Below are 14,787 nucleotides of genomic sequence, written 5' to 3' on the forward strand. Positions count from 1 at the left end.
CAACAAAAAAGAAAACTATTAATTAGAAATCTGTAAAAGTTTAAATATTTTTACATTTGTTTGTAAAAGATTAAAATGTTTGGCTGTTGTTACAGTGTAAGTAAATCCCGTCGAGTCTCTGGGAAATAACATGAGCTCGTTTGCTAGGAGTTAGCTAACCAGCTAGCTAATTTAGTAATATTTGGCGATTCGGGAGTTTTTAAATTTGCATACTAATGCATATTCATAGTTCTGGTATTATTAATGAGAGGAAAAGTATAAATATGTTCCAGGGATGTTTTTAGTTATTTCTTGGACTTTAAAAATGTATTAAACAATTTCTTTTTTTTAATTCTGTATAGATTATTTACAATGGTTTACAAATGAAAACACTCAGTTAATTGATGTTGAGTAATTAAAAGCAATTAAAAAGGTTTTTTAAGTAATCTGGCAGCTCTGGTGTACAGTGTACATGATATATGAAAGAAGGGAAAGTGATTTAACATGGTGCTGAGTGAAAACAGAGAGAAGAAAAGATGAATGAGACAGACAGACAGACAGTTTATAATTGATGTCTCGGGGAAATTCTCTAAAAGGCTGAGAGAAGATGGATGTCACTCACTGTAGGATACGTGATGATAAACTTGGTCATGTGACCCACAGGCATCCACTGTGCTAGATGCTGACGCTCCAGAGGCAAAGCAGGTCGGTACTCAATCTGAGCTGGAAATGACAGGAAGAGGGCGGAGTCGGGGGTTAGGGCTTAAAATTTAATAGAAAACGAAAACGTGTTCAGCTCAAGTCAAGTTTATTTGTATAGCACTTTTAACAATAGACATTGTCCCAAAGCAGCTTTACAGAATCTGAATGACCCAAGACATGAGCCAATTTTATCCCTAATCTATCCCCAGTGAGCACACCCGTGGCGACGGTGGCAAAGAAAAACTCCCCCAGACGACACGAGGAAGAAACCTCGAGAGGAACCAGACCCAAAAGGGAACCCATCCTCACCTGGACAACAACAGACAACATGACGATAACATTAACAGTTTTAACATGAAGTCAGTTTTGTTGATGTTATAAACTCTTCACTGATGGAAATTTGAGTGCAAAACTGTTCATGACAACTGCAGTCCTAAAGTTAGCAAGTCAACTGTAGTCCTCAGCTATAAAAGCATTACTGTAAGCGTCCAGAGCATCCTCCAGGTGTGACTTTCAACTGTCCATATGGGGCCATCCTCCACAGGAGCAATGTGATGAGACTCCAACCAGACACAGGGCACCAGGATGGATCAGGCAGGTCTGAGGAGCAGAAGAGGGTCAGCATCTCGATCTCGGGATTGACATGTAACTCAGAGGGACAGATTTTTTGGGGGGGAAGAAGAGAGAGAAAACACAGGTTGTTAGGTATGTCCAATGTCACCTGAATAAGTAGGAACAGTATACATATTGCACCGAGTACAAGCAGGGACTCCGGCAACTAACTATGACAGCATAACTAAAAGGGGAGAGCCAGAAGGTAACACGGGCATGAGGGGCCCCGGGACATAAAGCAGCAGCCACTACACCGTCAACAAACTCGAGTGAGCAAGGGAGTGGGGACTGACAGCATCCATACATCCCAGTTTACCAAAACACTCTGTCTGAGGACCCTCCAGATCTACTCCTTTACCTCATAAACACCATTAACAAAAGGCTTGACTAAACAGATATGTTTTCAGCTGAGACTTAAACACTGAGACTGTGTCTGATTCCCGAACACTACTTGGAAGGCTGTTCCATAACTGTGGGGCTTTGTAAGAAAAGGCTCCGCCCCCTGATGTAGCCTTCACTATACAAGGTACCAGCAGATAACCTGCACCTTTTGATCTAAGTAGGCGTGGCGGGTCATAGAGGAGCAGAAGTTCACTCAGGTACTGTGGTGCGAGAACATTCAGTGCTTTAAAGGTCAATAGTAGTATTTTATAATCAATACGAAATTTGATTGGGAGCCAATGCAGTGTGGATAAGACAGGGGTGATGGGGTCATATTTTCTAGTTCTAGTAAGGACTCTTGCTGCTGCATTTTGAACTAACTGGAGCTTGTTTATGCACTTATTGGAACATCCAGACAGTAAGGCATTACAATAATCCAACCTGGAGGTAACGAAAGCATGAACTAGTTTTTCCGCGTCATGTAGTGACATTAAATTTCTTATCCTAGCAATATTTCTGAGATGAAAGAAAGCTATCCGGGTAATGTTATCAATGTGAGTTTTGAATGAAAGACTGGAGTCAATAATCACTCCGAGGTCTTTTACTGCTGCACGTGAAGAAACAGAAAGGTCATCCAGAGTCACTGTGGAATCAGAAAACTTGCTTCTAGCTGCATGTGGTCTGAGTACAAGTACTTCAGTCTTGTCAGAGTTAAGCAGAAGGAAGTTAATAAGCATCCGGTGTCTAATGTCCTTAACACATTCCTCAATTCTATTAAGCTGGTGTCTCTCATCAGGTTTTGCAGAAACATACAACTGTGTCATCAGTAGCTTCTTTAGTTTTGCGAATAATTAATGGAAGCTTATGGCCACCAGTTCAGCAGGTGTCTTCTCAATTTTAATCTGTAAACACATGGACCAATCACATCTCTCTGGAGGCAGGGCTTAAAGTTTAAACGTTGATATTAGACATGACTCGGATGAATAAAACAGTCCCAGTTTGACTGGGTCCTGAGATAAACGATGCCCTCGGAGGTGGGTGCATTGTGTGATGATTTAAACATGAGGTTTGCACGGATGCTAAACTGGTGGCTATAAACTGCCATGATGTGTAAAGCAACATTAGCATCATTTCCTGAATATGGAATTAAAGAAGCAAATGTTCTGGATAAAATATCTGAAGGAGAGAGAGATGGGGAGAGAGAGAGAGAGAGAGAGAGAGAGAGAGAGAGAGAGAGAGAGATGGGGAGAGAGAGAGAGATAGAGAGATGGGGAGAGATAGAAAGAAAAATAATGAGAGCCAGAAAGAGGAGAGAGACAGAGAGGAAGCGCGAGAATGAGCTGTCTCTTTATCTGCCTCAGTTCATCTCTCTCTCTCTCTCTGACAGACAGGGGACACACACACAGAGGCAGTGAGTGAGAGACAGAAACAGAGAGAGACCGAAAGCAAAGCAAAGACAGCCAGAGAACGGCAAAAAGGCACAGAGACAGACTGCAGGAGAGAGAGAGAGAGAGAGACAGAAAGACACAGATTGAGAGACAGAGACAGACAGAGACAGAGAAAGACAGAGAGAGAGCAAGAGAACAAGAAAGAAAGAAAGAAAGAAAGAAAGAAAGAAAGAAAGAAAGAAAGAAAGAAAGAAAGAAAGAAAGAAAGATGGGGGACAGGAGCAGAAGAGCCTGAGGAAACAAACGGAGGAAATAGAAACAGTGAAAGGACACAGAGAGATGCGATGGCGATTCAGCAGAGTGTGTGTGTGTGTGAGAGAGAGAGAGATGCAGTATGAGGACATTAAGGCGTATGGCGTATGAGAGCAGACGTTTCGCTGCACTCTGATCAGCTCGTCTTATCGATCTGAGTGCCGCGCTCTCTCATAAGACAGCACTCTGCTAAATTGGATGCAATGCCCCAGTGACTGGCTCTCTGTGAAATGACCAATCTATAACGGAGTGTGTGATTTAACAGAGTGTGTGTGATTTAACACTGCTACGCCACGCCGCTGCTTAAGAGCCATAATTAAGGCATATCCATTTAGAGGAGAGTGATGCCATCCAATATGGTTATGTGCAAGCTCTGACTGTGTGTCAGAAAACACCCACGGCGCTCCACTGACCTCGCGTCCCATGTGACCGAACATGTCACCCCTTATTACCCAGCATGCCCAGCTTTCAACACCTCACACGGCCTCTTACAGTCCCTACTGTCACTGCGTTCAGTACAGGGCATGCACAGTGTCACTAAACAGCTTATTTACAATTCAAAAGAATCATTCTGTAGTCGAGACCCGTTTCACATACAACACTTAAGGAATAACACCCTCTCTGTCATGCTGTTATAGGAAAATAGTCAATAGCAGGGTGGTGGGATGAAGCGGAGTTATTTTATAGTATTATTTTCTGATGACTACATGTTTGAGTTATCTTCTTCCATAGCAAGTTGCTAACAATTGGATTGCGTTATTGACATTAATTAACACACGTCATAGTTTTCATCCATTTCTAGTTGAATTTAATGATGTGGAACGTTCATGAAATATTAGTTAGTTCCTCTTAGAGAGATTAATGCACAGAGTCAGATTCGAGATGTTTTGAGATTTGCATCTTTAGAGAAGAGTTTAGCGTGACGTGTGTAAGTGGTGTTCCTGCTGCTTTCTGGTCGTCCTGCAACTCTTTTTGAGTGACTGCTGGCTTCTCTCTCATCTTAATTATTAGTCTGAGAGCATGTCGCACGGTGCACATGTCCGAGGATGATTCATTTATTTTTAATATTATTATTTGTTTTGTTTGTGGGGTTTTTTTTTGGGGGGGTCACTAATTTTTCCACCTGCATGTTATGTTATTGATCCGATTGTATTGAGGGATGTTTATGGTCTTTGCTATGGCTGTGTACTTTTCTCCAATCAAGTATTTAAAAAAAAAAGTCCTGGACGAGCCCCTAATAATTATGCCCAATTCATTCAAGGCATAACAAAGAAGGGAGACCAAGACAGTAACAATATAATTAAATCAACAATTTATTAATGATAACTCAAAATAAGCCAAACTGAAGTTGAACAGGGTTAACCTAAAGCTACATGTAGCTAAACAAAGCTAAACCAAACACAATCAAGCAAACCAAATGAAGCCATGTTGGGTGCCGGAAAGGCACCAGACTTCCAAGTGGGAGAGCAAGCCATCTTGGGAGGAAACCAGTTTATAAAGACTCCGAATCAGGAGAAGCCAATTTCCCAATGAGGTAGGAGGAGGAAGAAGAAGCTTTTATTTGTCACATGCACACTCAAGCACAGTGAAATTCATCCTCTGCATTTAACCCATCTGAAGCAGTGAGCACACACATATACCCAGAGCAGTGGGCAGCTGGGGGTTAGATGCCTTGCTCAAGGGCACTTCAGCCCAAGGCCACCCCATGTTAGCCTGTCTTTGGACTGTGGGGGAAACCAGAGCACCCGGAGGAAACCCACACAGACACAGGGAGAACATGCAAACTCTACACACAGAGACCCCTGTTGGGCGCTGGGCTCAAACCCAGAACCTTCTTGCTGTGAGGCAACAATGCTAACCACAACACCATTGGGCTGCCAAGGAGGAGCCAAGGATGAGGACTTGAAATGGGAAACAGAAGGTAGCCCAGAACGATTAATCCTGCTCCACAGCCCAGGGCCATCACAATCGTCTCTGAGATACATAGGAAGCTCCTTCACCTTCACCTTCACCATGACTACTACTGATTGTGAAGTCTTTCTAACCAATGGTGGCATCTTTTATAGTGACACCAGGTGCAATTTACTATGAGTTGGCCTAGTGGTTAGTGTGTCCACCTCTCGACCAGGAGATCACGAGTTCTACTCGTGGTCAGGTCATACCAAAGACCATCATAAAAATGGTACCTACTACTGTCTGGTAAGTCACGCTGCAATACAGATGCGAGTGGGGAAATCAAACTCTCGCGGTTACCAGAGGACCCACACCCAACTGTAACCCTAGCTGTATAGGCGAGAGGCCGAGGGCTACAGAAACGGAGATCAGTGCCACACCCATACACCTCAAAGAGTTGGTTAGTACTGGGACAGGAGACTGCCTGGGAAGACCAGATTCTGGCGTAAGAGGGACTTTGACTTTGACAGGTGCAATTTCCATGAAAACTTTTTTTTTTTTGCATTTTAATTTATTCTTCAGTTACCTTTACGTACAGAGGATGTCACTGATAGCTCCAGCAGTCTGAGTTTGTGGCAGCTTCCAAACATGGCTGCCACGGACTACAACTCCCAAGCACCTCAGCACCCTCCCTTTCCAGAATTCTAATCACCACCACATCTGTTCATCATTACAGACTCATTAGCTACCAGGACATAAAGACCTCAGTCACAAACCTTCAGTGCGAAGTATTGCTCAGCATATCCTTACCTGATCATACCGAGCCTTTATTCCTAGTGGTTGACTCCCAGTGACTTTGAGCCAGTTTCCTGTTAATAGCAGACTCTGAACTTTCACCTGATCTCTGACACGTTGTTTGCATACTAACCAACACCTTTGCTCGACACTGACTTTGATATTAGTTTCATGATTCGGATTTGGCTGCCAGTTTGCGATGCACCCGCTCTCCCCTGCAACTGCATCCGTAAGTGCCCGCACTTCTGACAGATATTTATTCTTTATATATATATATATATATATATATATATATATATATATATATATATATATTACAGATGTTTCAAATAATTAAATAATGAAAAAAAATTATATATACAAAAAAAATGCTACAGAGAGACCACAAAGTGTAAACTCCACCTGTCCTGAAGATGTGACATTGGAGACTCCTCCTCTTCATCTTAAATAAACGTGTCCTTACAGAAAACTTTTTACGCCCATTTTTTATTCCATTTATATGAACTATCTGCAGTACAAGCCCCTGTGAAAAAGCTGTTGCTATAGAAACAATAGCACAATAGACCCGAGTGCATTAATAGTCTGAGATTGATAGAAAACTCAACACCTTCTGACCAATCAGGACGCTGTTTAAGGACGCTGTGTTTTCATCAAACTTTTCTTTTAAATCAGTTTTTGATAAATGAAATCTCAAACTGTAAAACTCTGATGCGATAAATTAAAACTAATCAAACGAATCTTTATTCCATCTTTGTTTCCTAATACATCCAGAATGGAATAAATTACATCCCATTGTGTTCTGATCTTTAATCAAGCATTACGGTCTCTCAGTAATTATCAATCATGTGATTCATAGATTTTAAACTAAATGACAATTATAAACTATTCTTTATCATCATTTTCAGCGTTCAGCTATTAATCTGGATTACGCCTGCGTGTCTTTTGTTCTTTTATTCGTTCTTCGTTCTTATCCAGACAGGACAACAAACAAAACAGACGTCTGTGTTTGTGTTCATATTCCGACTGAATGGATGTGATCTCGTTATAATCCTCTACTGTTTCTAGTGATGCTTTATGATCTTTCACTAATCAATAATCATCACTTACACACTGCATTCTGCACCTTCACATTCATCAACAATCCCCACGTCTCTGACTGGGCTCCAGTCATCTCTAAATACGGCCTTCCTTCCTTCATTCATTCATTCATTCATTCATTCTTTTCTTCTTTTCTACCTCTGTGTTTTTCACAATTAGAATAACTTTCATTCTTTTTTTGTTCCTTTTTTGACAATTGCAGGTTTTTCTTTCTTTCTTTCTTTCTTTACTTTGATGATTTCTTCTGTAAAGAACCACCTGGAGCTGTGTGTGGAGGGTCGACAGGATAAACTGTCTGTGCTTTTTGTGTCTCAATGATCGTCTCCTGAAGCCTCATCTCTTCGCCTCGCACGTTTCCTTTAGATAAGTTTATCATGAAGGAGATAAGAAAGTCATTACAGTCACCACGAGACTGTCCTGAGTGACACAATAATGTTAGTGAAAGTCATGAATGGAGAAGAGAGAAGAGGAACAGAGGACAGGAATGGGGGAGAGGACCAGAGGACAGGAACAGAGCTCAGGAATGGAGGACAGAGGAGAGGAACAGAGGAGAAGAATAGAAACAGAGGACAGTAATGGGGAAAGAAACCAAGAACAGGAATGGAGGACAGAAATGGAGACTAGAGGATAGGAACAGAGAATAGAAACCGGGAACACAAATGGAGGACAGAAACAGAGGACAGGAACAGGGAGAGGAACAGGAACAGAGGACAGAAATGGAGGATAGAGGAGAGGAAGAGAGAACAGGAACAGAGGAGAGGAATGGAGGACAAGAACAGGAAATAGAAACAGAGAACAGGAATGGAGGATGGAAACAGAGGATAGGAATGGGGAGGACAGGAACAGAGGACAGAAATGGAGGATAGAGGAGAGGAAGAGAGGACAGAAACAGGGAATAGGAACAGAGTGAGGAACGGAGGAGTGGAACATTGTGAAATGTGATCGTTCCTCATTTACATGTAGATGTGGTTGGTGCCTCGGTGTGATCTCTGGGGGAAACCATGGCTGAATGGTTAAAGAAGCAGCTTTGGGACCAAAAGGTTGCCGGTTTGAGTCCCTGGATCAGTAGGAATGGCTGAAGTGCCCTTGAACAAGGCACCGAACCCTAACTGTTCCCCAGGCTGCCCTGGGTATGTTGTACATCACTCTGGATAAGAGCGTCTGATAAATGTAATTAATGTAATGTATCAGACTGACAGGAAAGTCACTGTGACCAAAAGAGCAACTCAATAAAGCTCCTTTTTTTATTTTTTTCATTCTAATCCATTTTTTTTTAAACTCTTTAAATTCAGCAGGATCTGCCCTTCCTCCTGCTGGGATTTACACAGCAAACCATTTTAACGTGACGTGAAGTGATTCGGAGTTCAGATGGACAGGAATGTTTTGGCTCGGATGTGCCATCTAGTGGACACTATTTTTAATCCCTGTGATGTACATAAAGTACACAGGCAACTGAGCTGTTCCGAAAGGGAGGAAGAAAGAAAGAAACTGTATACCCGCTTTAACGTTAGTGAGAAGAGAAACTACTCGTGGTCATTTCACGACATTAAATCTCATCTCATCTCATTATCTCTAGCCGCTTTATCCTGTTCTACAGGGTCGCAGGCAAGCTGGAGCCTATCCCAGCTGACTACGGGTGAAAGGCGGGGTTCACCCTGGACAAGTCGCCAGGTCATCACAGGGCTGACACATAGACACAGACAACCATTCACACTCACATTCACACCTACGCTCAATTTAGAGTCACCAGTTAACCTAACCTGCATGTCTTTGGACTGTGGGGGAAACCGGAGCACCCGGAGGAAACCCACGCGGACACGGGGAGAACATGCAAACTCCACACAGAAAGGCCCTCGCCGGCCACGGGGCTCGAACCCAGGACCTTCTTGCTGTGAGGCGACAGCGCTGACCACTACACCACCGTCCCGCCACGACATTAAATGTAACTATAAAAGGATAAATGTGTTTTCTTTAATAAAAATAGCTTGTAGTAATTGGTAAATTGGTTTTGTGTAAGAGAAATAAAACTCTTTGGGACATGCTGATATTGGAAACGAATCCCCCTAGGGGGTAACAGTGACTCCTCCTTCCACCCCACCCGGTCAGGGATGAGTTTTAGATTTTGTGGGACTGTAATACGATGATGGAGGTGCAGACTGCAGTGAAGTTGCTCTCGAGCCTGAGACTTCAGCCAAGTTAGTGGCGTGTGGAAGAATCCAGAAGGACGCTTAGTTCTAATCCACTCGCACTTATTGCTCCATCATCAGCAGGGAATCAGATCAGTGTCTCTGCTGAGCGACACACTGCACTGCAGGACACTCGTCTTCTGCTACGTTTGCTCAACTCGCTCTGTCCATCCTGCAATCCCATAATTCCACTCTGTCATTCCTCAGCAAAGCACAGTGAGGAGAGAGAGAGAGAGAGAGAGGAGTGGGAAGGAGGAAGGAAGATTCTGCAGGTGTTAACAAGAAAGAAAGATTCCGTGTGTGTGTGAGGTGACTGCTCTTCCTCTTAATTAACCCTCCACATGCTCAGAGCTCAGCTCCGTCCCTCCTGTAATTCCATAAATCCACTTTCCTTCTCGCTCTCCCTCCTCCCCCCATCATGGAGGTTACCGGGGCAACGGAGCGCAGGAAGCAGAGAGGCGTGGCTAATGGAGCAGAAGAAGTGCTGATCTCACGCTCTACTCCTTTAGGAAACAGGGACAAGAGGAAAAATGGGAGAAATGTTTCGTATTCACGCAGTAAACACTCCAGAGCTGAGGAAAAAATAGCCCTTTAATTACTGCCCCAGAAACGGGCCACGCCCTAAACACCATCCACACATCAACCTTCAGAGCTCAGCTTTTTACAGACTCTCCCAGCAGGAAGCAATGGGAACTCCCTGTGTCTGGGAACTGGATTTATCCGACACAGGGTGTGGGTGGGTGTGTGCGGGGGTTGGAGTAATAAATCATAGTGCCCTTTTTAAAGACAGGAGATTGATTTAATATCGAGCCTCGAGATTCTGTGGCTGAAGGCGACTTATTAAAGACCAGCTGCAATGGGTAATGAACACAAATTCACTGCTCACCTGGTCATTCGCTCAGGGAGAGAGAGAGAGAGAGAGAGAGAGAGAGAGAGATTGCAACGTAGCCTGGTGAAGCAGGGAAACAAGACAGCACATCTGGATAAATATAGCACAAATGGGAACACTGAAAACACACAAACACACACACACGCAAAATTTAATACCAATAACAATGTAGTGATCCTTCAATATCTAAAATAAAAATGTAAGAAATAATATATGCATAAGATGAAAATAAATATTAGCAAACAAATATAAATAAATTTAAGAAATGGGTATATCAAAAAACAAAAATATAAGGAAAGAAATTAAATTAAAAAAGTTTAATTAAAAATGAATACACAAATGGGGAAATAAACATAAAAATATTTAACATAAGAGGCATAAACATATATATTAACATATAACTGAAGAAAAATGGATCAGTAAATAAAATTAAAAAAAAAGGTCTTTAAAAAAATTATGTATAAAACCCAAAAATATTTCGCAGGAAAGATATTAAAGATAGATAGATAGATAGATAGATAGATAGATAGATAGATAGATAGATAGATAGATAGATAGATAGATAGATACTAATTAGAAATGGAGCTCATTAGATCTCACATAAACGAGCAATCATTTGTTAGTCAACAGTTAGCGAGTGGACTGTTGGTGATTTAAAAAAATACAGTTGTGTAATTGATGTTAAGGTGGGACGACAGTGATGAAATCAGTGTTTAAAAAGGAGGGCTGTTTTTATTGCAGGTGGTAATTGTTCCTGATAGCCAGCATGAGTTCAAATCTCAGAGAGACTCCTGGAGGACTAAAACACAGTGGGGCAAAAAAGTATTTAGTCAGCCACCAATTGTGCAAGTTCTCCCACTTAAAAAGATGAGAGAGGCCTGTAATTTTCATCAGAGGTACACTTCAACTATGAGAGACAGAATGGGGGGAAAGAATCCAGGAAATCTCATTGTAGGATTTTTAATGAATTAATTGTCTAAATTCCTCGGTAAAATAAGTATTTGGTCACCTACAAACAAGCAAGATTTCTGGCTCTCACAGACCTGTAACTTCTTCTTTAAGAGGCTCCTCTGTCCTCCACTCGTTACCTGTATTAATGGCACCTGTTTGAACTCGTTATCAGTATAAAAGACACCTGTCCACAACCTCAAACAGTCACACTCCAAACTCCACTATGGCCAAGACCAAAGAGCTGTCAAAGGACACCAGAAACAAAATTGTAGACCTGCACCAGGCTGGGAAGACTGAATCTGCAATAGGTGAGCAGCTTGGTGTGAAGAAATCAACTGTGGGAGCAATTATTAGAAAATGGAAGGCATACAAGACCACTGATAATCTCCCTCGATCTGGGGCTCCACGCAAGATCTCACCCCGTGGGGTCAAAATGATCACAAGAACGGTGAGCAAAAATCCCAGAACCACACGGGGGGACCTAGTGAATGACCTGCAGAGAGCTGGGACCAAAGTAACAAAGGCTACCATCAGTAACACACTATGCCACCAGGGACTCAAATCCTGCAGTGCCAGACGTGTCCCCCTGCTTAAGCCAGTACATGTCCAGGCCCATCTGAAGTTTGCTAGAGAGCATTTGGATGATCCAGAAGAGGATTGGGAGAATGTCATATGGTCAGATGAAACCAAAATAGAACTTTTTGGTAAAAACTCAACTTGTCGTGTTTGGAGGAGAAAGAATGCTGAGTTGCATCTAAAGAACACCATACCTACTGTGAAGCATGGGGGTGGAAACATCATGCTTTGGGGCTGTTTTTCTGCAAAGGGACCAGGACGACTGATCCGTGTAAAGGAAAGAATGAATGGGGCCATGTATCATGAGATTTTGAGTGAAAACCTCCTTCCATCAGCAAGGGCATTGAAGATGAAACATGGCTGGGTCTTTCAGCATGACAATGATCCCAAACACACCGCCCGGGCAACAAAGGAGTGGCTTCGTAAGAAGCATTTCAAAGTCCTGGAGTGGCCTAGCCAGTCTCCAGATCTCAACCCCATAGAAAATCTTTGGAGGGAGTTGAAAGTCCATGTTGCCCAGCGACAGCCCCAAAACATCACTGCTCTAGAGGAGATCTGCATGGAGGAATGGGCCAAAATACCAGCAACAGTGTGTGACCAAATACTTATTTTCCACCATAATTTGCAAATAAATTCTTTAAAAATCAGACAATGTGATTTTCTGGATTTTTTTTTCTCATTTTGTCTCTCATAGTTGAAGTGTACCTATGATGAAAATTACAGGCCTCTCTCATCTTTTTAAGTGGGAGAACTTGCACAATTGGTGACTGACTAAATACTTTTTTGCCCCACTGTATATATATTTTAACTGGATAAAATTTAAGAAGAAATGCACTAAGGGCTGACATCTGAGAGAAAGTGAATAAAACTGTGAATAAAACAAAGAAGAAGAAAGGAATATCTGAAATATATTACAATATATATTTAAATATGTTTCTAGGAAAGAAAAGTGAAACTGTTTCCAATTTAATGATAAAGTCTCTCAAAGTTATATATTTGTGTTAAAGTTCTGGATTTTGTTTTATATTTCCTATTTTCCACAATTTTTAAAGATAATGATTGTGTCATCTTTAAGGCTAATTAACACTAAAAGATATCAATAAATGTTTGATATGAGTGTGAAAGGTGTATAGTTAAGTGTGTGTTTATATTAAGGTTAGAATCGTTAATTTTTTATATATTTTGCCTTCAAATTATACAAAAGAAACTGCTTTTCTTGGTTGTTGCTGTTATTTATGTCTGAAGAAAGGGGCTGAAACTAGATTACTGGGTTACGCCCCTTTTGATGATTAAAAAACATCACAATTTCAGCGCTCAATATTTACAGCTCAACATCCTGTAGTGTGAAAATGCAACGATGATGTCATTCACGAAAGACTGATAACCAATCAGAGTTCATGAGAAAGCAGGAATTGTAAACTCCTCAGTCCTGAAGACGACAGAAATGTTTTAATGCTCTGATTATTCAGATTTTCTCAGAAAAGAGAAAATGACACCTTGATAGATTGCAATTCAGTTAAAAATGTATACATATACATTTATTACCACATAAAAGCCCCTGCCCCACCCCTGCCCCGCCCCTGCCCCTCTCAGTGAAACATCCCTCAAAGATAAACAAAATAAAAAGACTAAAGGACACAGATTAGGGTTTGTTTGTTTGTTTGTTTGTTTGGGGGGGTTAATACCAGATTAGAACTGGAATACCGTGATTACGTGATGGTGAGACATCAGACAACTTAAAGTTACAGCTTTACCTCTGTTACAGCTGTTACAAAGCGTTACAAAGCCCTGACACTGGAGACTCCTTGCATAAATGTGAAATAAACACATTTATCTTGAGAGAAAACTTGATCATATCAACAATTACACGTTTTTTAATCTGGAGTATCCGCCATACAAGTCCCTGTGAACGAGGCGCTACTGTAGAAGTGATATTATAGACGTTAATATAAATATTAGCTCTATTAAAAAAAACACGTTCTGACCAATCAGAACTGAGCATTTGTAAGTTCTGTTCAGATAAAAGTGTCACTCACTGGTTTATTGTCCAGCTGGATGATTGTGACTTTCATATGGCTTATCTGTTCTAGTTCAACTTACTTAAATCTCCTCACACACACACACACACTCGGTATGCAAAGACCGGGTCAGGATCGCGACACAACAGACGGCATGCGAGAAGCAGGAAGAGGAAATGGCTCAATCCACCCACATCTTGTCAATCACTCTGAGATATAACAAGCTCATGTTTGATGAAGACAGTCAGTGATATCAAAATCTCATCATTTACAGTCATGTGATTTACACGGATTTTATTCCTTTACAACAATATTTGATTATTAAACTTTATAGAGATTGAAAATACTTCACACGGACTGAAACTTGAAAATGTAAGGATGGACATTGTTTTGCCACCCTCCAAAAAAAAAAATCAAAGGAGATGGACAAATGCAATACAAAATAAGAATTTAAACATCTTTTGAACACAATGACACATCTGCAAAAGTCTCGTTTTTCTTGCACGAAGGACGTTGAAGAGCAGAAATGTCAATATACGGAATTTTTCTGTGCTTAAAGCTAGACGGCCTTTCGAGTTCATAAAATCAGTGAAATTTAGTTCCGTCTGAAATGTGGTGATTGTGATATATGTTTATTTCTGTAATATCTCACAAAATATCAGGCCATTCTGTGGCTGGGAAGTTATTTAATTTGAGGGGATTAAAGCAAATAATGTGCATGAAATCGCGCGCTTCGCGCAGTCAAGCAGACAGAGGAAGTCCGTGTGCGCATGCGCAGGTTTACCTTCTTCTTCTTCTTTTGGGTTTTACAGCAGCTGGCATCCACAGTGTTGCATTACTGCCATCTACAGGTTTCCCTTTGAGCGTGCACTGACAGTTCCATCATTCTATCGCTAAACGAACAGCTGATCACACCGAGGTGCTCGCTGAGCGCCAATATTTATTAGTTTGGTCCTGCATTTCCTTTCCTTCGTATATAACATAAAGTCTTTTCTTCTCGCTTTCTT

General features: G+C 41.5%; 1 protein-coding gene across 1 annotated transcript in view; it reads right to left on the reverse strand.

The window, feature by feature from the left end:
- Positions 1 to 14,787, reverse strand: part of si:ch211-127i16.2 (probable flavin-containing monoamine oxidase A) — a 97,596-nt gene that overhangs the window by 41,008 nt on the left and 41,801 nt on the right. The window contains exon 9 of the mRNA XM_060908829.1: positions 602 to 702. Within this exon, the coding sequence (XP_060764812.1) occupies positions 602 to 702 (101 nt within the window). The remainder of the gene's footprint in view (positions 1 to 601; positions 703 to 14,787) is intronic.

This window comes from Neoarius graeffei, chromosome 25, assembly GCF_027579695.1.
Source record: "Neoarius graeffei isolate fNeoGra1 chromosome 25, fNeoGra1.pri, whole genome shotgun sequence".
Classification (NCBI taxonomy): domain Eukaryota; kingdom Metazoa; phylum Chordata; class Actinopteri; order Siluriformes; family Ariidae; genus Neoarius; species Neoarius graeffei.